This window comes from Petaurus breviceps, unplaced genomic scaffold (genome assembly GCF_028583685.1).
Source record: "Petaurus breviceps papuanus isolate PSGF00001 unplaced genomic scaffold, PetGlider_PUasm1.0 90847, whole genome shotgun sequence".
NCBI lineage: Eukaryota > Metazoa > Chordata > Mammalia > Diprotodontia > Petauridae > Petaurus > Petaurus breviceps.
Window position 1 is genome coordinate 11379512 of NW_027187360.1, and position 10376 is coordinate 11389887.

A 10376-nucleotide genomic window follows, 5' to 3' on the forward strand; every position below is an offset into this window, starting at 1 on the left:
TGTGTGTGTGTGTGTGTGTGTGTGTGTGTGTGTGTGTGTGTGTGTGTAAATCACTCATTACCATCCTGGTTTTAAGCAGCCATACTTGAAAAACAAATCTTCACTTGACAGTGACTACTTTGAGTTTGGTATATAAAAGAAACACACGTACCCAAAGACTTCCAGACTGGGATTCAGTGGCACAGCTGAGTCGAATACCCAGGATGTGACCTAGAACAAGTCACCTTCTCTGGCCTCTTTTCCCTATCAGTAAAATGAGGTGGTTGGACTAGATGATCCTCTGAGCCCCTCTCTGATTCTTACACTCTGATAGAGTGAATGTCTGTACCTCCTATAATGTCAGTGAAGCTTAAAGAAACTGACTGATCGTCAAATAGAATTACCAGGTTACTCAGTGAGAGGAGATTGATGAGTCTGCAAAAGCAGAATTGGGGGGTAGGTGGAGGGGGCTGCCGATCTCCGAGTGAGTTCATAAAAAACAGTGATTGAAGTTTACTTTTAGAAATCCTGTCTTCTCTCTTACTTGGCAGACTGCCTGTGGCTAAATGTGGAATATTGTTTCTGCAGAACAGCTGCACTTCTATGATTAATGAAGGCACATTTGAGGCTTGACACCATATAATCAGGATCCAAATTAGCAGTCACACTTTAGTGACACTCATTAGTTTTGTTTTGGAACATTTAAAAAATAGTTTCTGGTAATGTTTTCACTGACTTTCAATAGAGCACCTTGGAATGTAAACATTTCAGAGTGCTGCCTTACTTTCATTAAGTTTTTCAGTGAATCGAGGCCCAGCTGCTGTTGAGCTTCTTTATTCAGGTAAACTTGGAAGGGTTTTTTTCAGTAGTAGTTGTGGCAATACAGGACCATTGAGCATCATTTATAGAAATCCTGAAATTAAAGGGATGATAAACCTATCTGGTTTTACCTGGAATTGAACTTCTAAAGGTAGAGAGTCATGTGGCTTAGGGGCCTTTTGACATTAATAGACGACAGTGAGAAAAAACAAACTCACAAAGTAGTAAATGAGAATTTGACCCTGACTATTGTTTTGAATGTTGTTTTTGTCAACATCTAGGTAAGTTACTACTTTGCAGCTGGGCGGTGCAGTGAGTCAGCATCCGAACTTCAGATCCTGCCGTAGACACTTAACTGTGTGACCCTGAGGAGTCACTTAGCCTTTTTCAGGGTCAGTTTCCTCGTCTGTAAAACATAGATAATAATAATACCTAACTCCAGAGTTGTTGTGAGGATCAAATAAGATAAATATACATGAAATAAAAAGAATGAATCAGAAAGCTTTGGGCTCTGAGAGGAAATTGTACTTTAGATACAAAAATTAACTTGCTAGATGTATAATTTTTATACTTGGCAAACTTTGCTATTATTATTGCTGGAAGAATCACTATGCAGGATTAGATGACTTTTCCCCTAGTTTTTCTTTAAAGCAATCTTTCTTGCACTGACTAGTCTTTTTTGTTCCTTTTGGAGGGCAATTGGGGTTAAGTAACTTGCCCAAGGTTTTTTGTCTGAGGCTGGAACTGAACTTGGGTCCTCCTTACTCCAGGGCCAGTGCTTTACTCACTGCGCCACCTAGCCGCCCTGCACTGAGTAATCTTAAAGGGTTATAGACACTTGGTGTTCTAGATTTCAGAAAATTGTTATTGTTCTGAAAGCAGGTTCACTAAAATTGGATAATTTGTGAACTAGTTTAAGATTTTGAGAATTAGGGGGCAGCTAGGTGGTGCAGTGAATAGAGCACCAGCCCTGGAGTCAGGAGGATCTGAGTTCAAATCTGACCTCAGACACTTAACACAAAAACTAGCTGTGTGACCTTGGACAACTCACTTGACCCCAATTGCCCTCCAGAAAGCAAAAAAAAAAACCCCTATTTTGAGAATTAGTCATTTTCCTGTCTACCTTGTATAGCAGAAACCTCAAACTCCCCCTTAAAGGCTGTACAACAAAAGGGGAATGTGTCAGAATAATTAGTGAAATTGTACGTCTTGCCCTTCCATTCCACTCCTTGCATTTCACCTGCTGGACTCCTTTCAAAAGTTCAGATGCTTAAAGAAAAGCTGGAATTTAAGAATACCTTGAAGGACCAAGCTGTATCGATTGATGCAATGTATTGTTGTTATTGTTGTTGATAAAGCAAAGAAAATAAGCTGAAATTTTATTTCAAAATAAAATTATAATCAAATTTTGGCATCAACGTACAGACCTGACTCTAGTGGTAAGGATTATTGTGAGGCTCTAATAAGAAGGTTAAATAAAATACTTTATACTTGAAAAGTAGCATAAACCTTATTGTGGTATACTATGCTTCAGAGGCACAGGATTCCATCAGCGTAGTAGATATGGCTTCTACTAATGCAAAGCACAACTGCCACATGCTTTAAAAAACTACTATGTGAATTTTTGTGGCTGAAAAAATTAAACACTTGGTCGTCTACCCACCAGTGATGGCCACATTCAGTCCATCTCCAGGCTCAAACTCAAGGGTTTTGCAGCTGGCACTTATGCTCCACCAGCCCAAAGTTCAGGAAACCAAGGTCATCTGTCTCCACATCACTGTGGGACATTAGGCGAAGATCTGAGTAAATGAAGGAGAAAACTCTTAAGTAATTGTAATGGTGATTACAATATTATCTCACCAAGTTAATTGCCATATTACTGTCAATCTGAGACACCCTTCCATTGAATTTAAATTCTCATTTCTATAGTCAATGAGTAGAATGAATAATCAGAAAGCTTTGGACTTTGAAGGAAATTGTACTTTAGTTATAAAAATTAAGTTGCTTGATGTATAATTTTATATTTTCATAGTTGGTTTTCAAAGAAATAAATAAAACTGGACTTCAGTCTGCTCTCAAGAACAAACTAAGCCATTTTTTTTTAATTTTACCCAGTCAATTATGTCTTTGGGGAAAGTGGGGTGTATAAACTATTTGAAATGTGTATAAATAGAAGAGGCATTTTTGTACAGCATATTTTGTGTAATGAGAATATTTTTCATCTTAACAGTAATGGTTTCTGACATAAAAGCAGTAGCAAAAGAAACTATATTGTACTATTGGTGTTGCAGAATTACAATAAAATGTTTTCTTGGCACCTGTTTGTTTCCTTATCTGGAGACTTTGTGAGCTAACTTTTAAGAGTAAACTTATTTCTTATGAAAGCCAATGTACACTATATACAAGTACTGTAAAAGCATTGGATATGGAATCAGGAGACCTGAGTTGGAGTCTTGGCTCGGCTACTTACTGCCATGAGGCCATCAGGAAGTTATTTAACCTCCTTGGGCCTCTGTTCCCTTATCTGTAAAATGAGGGGATTGGACTAGATGTCCTCTAAAGTCTCTCCCAACTTTAAACTTCTACAAGCCATAAAACCCATATGGCAAAAGGATATAGACTTAACATTTTAAACTAATGGTCTCTGAAGGTGGGGGTGGTGTGGCTGTAGGTGTGGGTGTATGTAGGTATAACAGCAAGCACCCTAGCATACCCAGGATGGCCTGCTAAGCACAGGTTCTTTGATCTGCTTCTCTAGGAAAGACTGCTCAAAAAGGGGTTGACAATCTTACTTTTAATTACATTCACTAGTTCAGGGGAAAGGTCAGCACCCTAAACATCAGAGGAAATATAAGTTAAGAAAGTATAATTATAATAAATTGTATTTATTATATATTACATATTAATATCAATTAATACTATTGATTTATATATTAAATTATATAAAGAAATAAATTAGCACAAAGACCAACAGCCAGGTTGCTTTGACTGAATCAAAGCAATATTGCTATATACTTTACATTCACCACTGGATTGAGAGAGTCTTTACATCTGAGTAAAGTAGGTGGCTTTATCTATCTGGGGGGTGGAGGAGGCAGGTTCTGAACATAAGACTACTCAGAGTCTCGGAAATCAAATGATCCTTCTCATAAGGGGACCCCCAAAGCAAAATACCAACTCAGAGTGTATATACACTTCTCAGAGCCAGAAGGCATCACAACCCTCTGATTCATTGCCTAATTAGGTTAGTACCAAAGGGTGTAAAAGCTTTCCTATAAGCAAGCTCCTCCTTAGGCAAGTCCCTCCCCAATGGGCTCCACTTAAGGTCTATTAATGGGCGGAGAAAATCTTATTAATATTACAGTATGTTCAGTCACAGGGTAGAAAGACAGTTGCTTCCCATCTATTCCACAGTAATCCGTTGTAGTTCTGGTCTCCAACACAACTACACCTACCTCCTGCTGTGGGCAGTTACCATTTAGAAATTCTACCCCTCTTCATTCTCTAGATAATGGTATGGCTGTGGAAGGCATCCCTTGAGGAGCAGACTCTGCCCCTCAGTAAGAGACCCATTTCCCATCTTAGTTGTGTGTGAGATAGTAAGTCACCTAGGATAAGCAGGAATAGATGGGTTGTGATCTGCATTAGAGACCTCATTGTATTCCCTTTCCCCTTAAAACCCATCCCTCTACCAGACTTCCCTCTTACCACTGAGAGCATCACCATCCTTCCAGTCACCCAGATTCACAACCTACATCATCTTCAGCTCATTACTCTCTCTCACCCCACATATCCATTCACTTGCTAAATCTTGTCATTTCTACCTCCATAATATCTCTCGAATCTGCTCCCTTTCCCTTTTTCACATAGCCACCAGCCTAGTTCAATCCCTCATTACCTCTGACTTAGACTACGGCAAGACCTTCCCAGAATGGTTTTCTCTACCCCAATTCCAACCCTTTTATAGTCCCCTCTGCCATTCATTGACATGGGTTCCATACTACTTCATTCCCTCATCATCTCATGAGTAAATGTATGTAGTACCCTGCTAACTGCTGTCCCCTCAAATCTAGTTTGTACATTGCTGCTTAGTTAAGTTTCCTAAAATGTCTTTTTAACCCTTCTGAGCTGTGTCTTTAATGATACCACAATCTGTATAGGACAAAGTCTGACTGTTGCCTTAGTATTCAAGACCTCTTTCTAATACCAGCCTACCTTTCCAGCCCAACTTTCATTATCTTCCTATACAAGTCCCATACTACAAATAGACTACTAACTACCTACTAACAGTTTACCAGAGAAACAGTATCTTGTGCTCTCCCACCTCCATGCTTTTTTCCCCCATAGTTCCCATAACTACATATTGAAGGCCAAACAGGTACTTGGAATCACAAGTCAAACTCAACGTTGAGCCACTTAACTAACTCCTCATCTAGGGATTTCAGTGACCCTTTAAGGCACTACAGATCTGGACCTCAGTTTCCTTATCTAAACAAATGTGGGCTGGATTCTCTTAATCCTATGACTATGAACTGGACTACTCTAATTTCTGTTCACTTATAAAGGAAATGAAATTTAACCTGAACCTTGAAATAGAAGTGTCTTAATACATTCTTCTTTGACTACCCCAAAGTAATCACTTCCTTTTTTCTTTTTTCTTATTTTTTATCATTTATAATGTAAAATTTATAATGATAATTAATTAATAATATAATGTTAAATTTAAAATTTTAAATGAAATTTTTTAGCATTTGTAATGAAAGAATAAAAATATATTAAGTGCTTACTATGTTCCAAGAACTAAGTGCTAAGTGCTGGGGATACAAATAGAATACAAATTCAAAAAGAATACAAATAGAAACAAGCAAGACAGCCTCTGCCTTCAAAGTGATTACAGTTTAATGTGGGAAAATAATACAGGTGAATGGTGTCCAGAGAAGAATGCTTCAAATAAAGGAATTGGAAAGAATGGTGTCTGAAGTAGTTAGGGCAATTGATTGACATGTACTTAGAGGGAATGGTGTCTCAGAGTTGATTACTATTCTTCCAGCAAGAGTTTGAAGAGATTTAGCACTCCACAACATGGCAAGGAGATGGCCAGAAATGACTTGGCAAGTCTGAGATCAGGCAAGATAAGTGAATTGCTCACAATCAGAGCCCAGAGACCTTCAGTTTTTGACAAGAAGTGAAAGTGAAGGCTGGAAAGTAGTTCACACTGTATGGGGATGACCACAAAGTCAATTTCTATATCATTTCAGTGGATCCATGATCTCATGGATAGGGAAATTCCCTCCACCAATACTGATTGCAGGCTATGCATGTTTTCTTATCCTGCATATTTTGCTTGTGTCTTTTTTTTTTTTTTAAGTATTAGCCAACATGCTGAAGGCTACCTTCTTGTTTAGTTTGGTTTTGTTGGGTTTTTTTAATTTTCATATTTTGTGGATGCCAGCGCAGTACTCTGTCCTCTCAACCTACTCTGTTGGACACAACCAGCCTACCTTCTTCTCACATTATGCTCATTCATGCTCATACCGACACCATGTTACACCACTTCTCCCATACAAGTCTCCATTGTTTACACACACCTGTCATCTATTGGGCAACCTGGGGCCCATTCTGTTACCTACAACTTTGGTCATCCAGAGAATATGGTATAGAATTCACAGCCACTATCATCACCAGGAGAATATTGTTTTACAAAAAAAAAAAGATGGGTTAGAGGATTCAGGGGAGATGGCAGAGTGGGTTAGAAACTGTAAGATCTCCAAATTTCTTCTACCAAAAAAAAATCACCTCAAGTGAACATAGAGCAGCAAAAATAAACAAAATTCAGAGTAAAGCAGTTGTCCTCCTAAGACAACTGGAGAAGATACCAGGAAAGACTTGACTTCCAGGGAAAGAGGTTTGACATGAGTGAAATGCAAACACCTCCAGGATGACTCTGTGGAATCAACAAACAACAAACTCTGGGGGCCACTGGTTTGGGAGTTGGCCTCAGCCTCAGGAACTTTCACCTTAGGGACAGTATTGGGTTTGCACAACTGAGTTGGAGAAAATTGAAGGACCTACTGTCAGAGACACCAAGCACAACTGTGCTGACCAAATGTGGTCCTGGCTGCAGCTGTGGGGAAGAAAGAGCTAGTACACACCTGGTGAGTATGGTAGAAGAAGAGCAGGAATCCTGGTGGCTGTGGGCACTTGCAAGAGGGTAGAATCCCTGGTTTCAGTTCCAGGGCAGAGAGGACAGTTGATATTTGCATCCACCAGAAGAATCAAATGTAAGAATATTTTTGGGACAGTATAGCTGGGGGCCCTACCTATGGCTTAAAGACAGAGAGGAGTGCCCAAGGTTGGACTCCAGGATAGAGGTCAGGAAATAATAGTAAAGGATATGAGGCATGGGGCATCATTCTCCATACCTCAGGACTAGAACTTGATTATAATAATAAGTTGCTAAAAATAAAACAAAATAAAAATGAGTTAAGCAGAGGAGTAAGAACCCAACAATGGATAGCTGCCATGGGGATAGAGAAGATCTGGGTTCATGTTCAGAGAAAGATAGTGAAGCTAAAAAAAGCTACTTCTTTTTTAGTGAGAAATGTCAAATGGTCACAGGCCCAAAAAGAGTTCTTGAAAGAACTTTTAAAAGATTTAAAAAATCAAATAAGAGATAGAGGAAGAATTGGGGGGGGGGGGGGAGGGGAGGGATGAAATGAAAGTAATCCAAGAAAATAAAGAAAGCCAATCAACTGGAAATAGAGAATCAAAAACTTAAGTAAGAAAATAAATCCTTGAAAACTAGAATTGGGCACAGGGAAGCTAATGATGTTATAAGGCACCAAGATATAAAACAAAACCAAAAAAATAGATGAGAATGTGAAACATCAGAAAAACAATTGATCTGGAGAACAGATTGAGGAGAAAAAATATAAGAATTGCAGGACAATCTGAAAGTTATGATCAAAAAAAGAATATCAATATAATATTACAAAAAATTGTCAAGAAAAATTACCCTGAAGTTCTAGAAAAATAAGGTAAAGCAGAAATAGAAAAAAAAAATCCTACCTATCACCACCCGAAAGAGATCCCAGGAGGAAAACTTATAGGAATATCATAACCAAATTTCAAAGTTCCCAGGTTAAGGAAAAAATATTGCAAGTAACAAGAAGACAACAATTTAAATATTGTGGAGTTACGATCAGGATTATACAAGAACTAGCAGTTTCTACACTGAAGGATCATAGGTTTTGAAAATTATATATCATAAAGCAAAAGAGCTAGGGTTATAACCAAGGCTAACTTACCCAGCAAAGTAAAGCATAATCCTGAATGAAAAAAAAAAGACATTTAAGGAAGTGAAAACTTTCAGGTATTTGTGACAAAAAGAGCAGAACTTACTGGAAAATTTGACATATAAGATCCAGGAGAAATATAAGGCATGACATATTGTAGTAACCCCTCATTTTGTGAACATCCCTCACCTTTCCCCATCATAGGAGAGCTGCCTAGGAAACCTGCCCAAAATCCAACAAAGCCCACAGCAAACCTGCCAAGTAAACCTGACCAAACCTGCTACCTGAAGCCCATAGCCCCCTCCCCCCCCCTTTCTGTTCAATTCTCAAAATAGATTTGGGAACTTTTCAGTTGGGCAACAAACTGACCACTAGGCAACAATCATTAGGCAATGAACTGATTGCTACCTTTTGGCTTCTGTATTTTCCCTGCTTGCATAGCAACTGACTAAGTTGTAGTTTCCCCCCTGGTAACAGCTGTATTGTGATTTTTGTCTATATAAACCCTGAGATGTATATGCTTAGGGCTGCCTGATTTGGGTACATGACCCCTGGCAGTCCCCAGGTTAATTATGCTCCACAATTAAAACTTCATTTAAAATGATTAATGGTCTCATCTTGCAATCTCACATTACAACAATATGAAGAGTCAGAGACTTTCTGGATAACTAATTATGCCTAGCAAATAATTAATAAAAGGATAATCATTTCACTTTCTCTTGTAAACCAAAGAAGAATCACAGAGGCCTCTCAACCTTATATGCTTTTGGAAGAATGGGTATTCCTCAATTAACCAGATTGGTTAACTATTAAATTGAGAATGAATATTATAATGAGAAATAGACCCATTCTAATGAGGGGTTAGAGACTTTGATTATGTCAGTCTTACTCCTCTTTTCCCAGACCATCCCCAATTGGCCTTGGGCAATCTAGGTCAAGGGAACTACTCCCAGCAAACCTGTCTGAATAGAATACAGTGGTCCAGGAATTCCCTTAGATTCTCTTTGCAAGGTTTTGTAGTTGGGTGGGGTAAGAATGGTCCAGGTGGGGTAAATTTTTTGACTAAGGTCAGAAATCTCCTTGAGAGACAGGACTTTGAATGACTAAATAGGAAAGGAAAATCTTAATCTCAATTAATAATTGGTTAATAATATGAGAGAAATAATCATTTTGCTCAAAGGCAAACATTAAAGGCCAATTATAAGTGACTCAATAATCTCAAACTGTTTACTACTTATATGTGAAAATATTATCAGTACTCTTATGACTGTCATCATTTGGGTAGCCTGAAAGAAAGACGGGCTGAGCTGTGTAGGATAGTGAGATTCTAAAAATTAAAACTGCTTAGGGAGAGATAAAAAGGAGTAATTATCTCATACAAGTGAGGCATGAAAGGAAGAATTGATACAGAAGAAGCAAGTTGGAGGGGGTTGATAGTGCTGGAAACTTACTCTTATTGGAAGTGGGCTAAAGAGGGAACAACATATACATCTAAAAGGGTATAAAAGTTTTCTAACTTTAGAAAGAAATTAGAGGGTGAGAGGAGAGAATAAGGGAGGGGCTTTAAGAAGAGTATATAGACTAAAAATGAGGAGGGAGTAAGGAATAAGGAAGAAATTCTTAAAATCGGTAGATTAAGGTGGAGGGAGAAGATAAGGAAGGGGAATCTTAGAAGGGGGGTAGATTAAGGAATAAAAGGGCAAGATAGCAGTAGAAGTAAATTAAAGGAGTGAGGAGGGATACGGTACAATGAGAAGGGGAGTGACTAGAGCTCCTGGACTCAGGAGGACCTGAGTTCAAATCCTGTCTCAGACAATTAACACTTACTAACCATGTGACCTTGGGCAAGTCACTTAACCCCAATTGCCCTGCCTTCTCTCCTCCAAAAAGAAAAAAAAATGAGTAAGAAGTATAGTGAGGAAAAATAAGATAGTGTAATGGTAATTTGAAGACCCCTTTTTGTATTGGCAAAGAAGCAGGTACTTAGCACTTAGTAACTAATTAAACCTCTGTGAAAGAAACAGAAGGTATGAACCCCTATTCCTGATGTAACAGGAAGGGGTTGGCTAAAACAAGAAGTAGCTAATGCTGTGTATATAAAAAAAGCCCCAGAGAGTCAAAGTCAGAATTTCTTGGGACCAGCATCTGGTGGCAGAGAAGCTACAGAAGAGAGAATCGAGAACTGAGCCAGAATTTCTTGAGAACTTGTGGTGGTGGAGCTTCTTCTGAATAGGAGCCCAGGAGCCAGGAGCCCAGGAACCCAGGTGACAAAGGAACCCAGGA

At 38.7% G+C, this 10376-nt stretch overlaps 1 protein-coding gene across 1 annotated transcript in view; it reads left to right on the forward strand.

The window, feature by feature from the left end:
- The window catches only part of FAM210B (family with sequence similarity 210 member B), a 17954-nt gene extending 14839 nt beyond the window's left edge, over nucleotides 1–3115 (forward strand). The window contains exon 4 of the mRNA XM_069072444.1: nucleotides 1080–3115. Coding sequence (XP_068928545.1) covers nucleotides 1080–1145 — 66 coding nt within the window. The 3' untranslated portion in view covers nucleotides 1146–3115. The remainder of the gene's footprint in view (nucleotides 1–1079) is intronic.
- Nucleotides 3116–10376: the final 7261 nt, after the last annotated feature.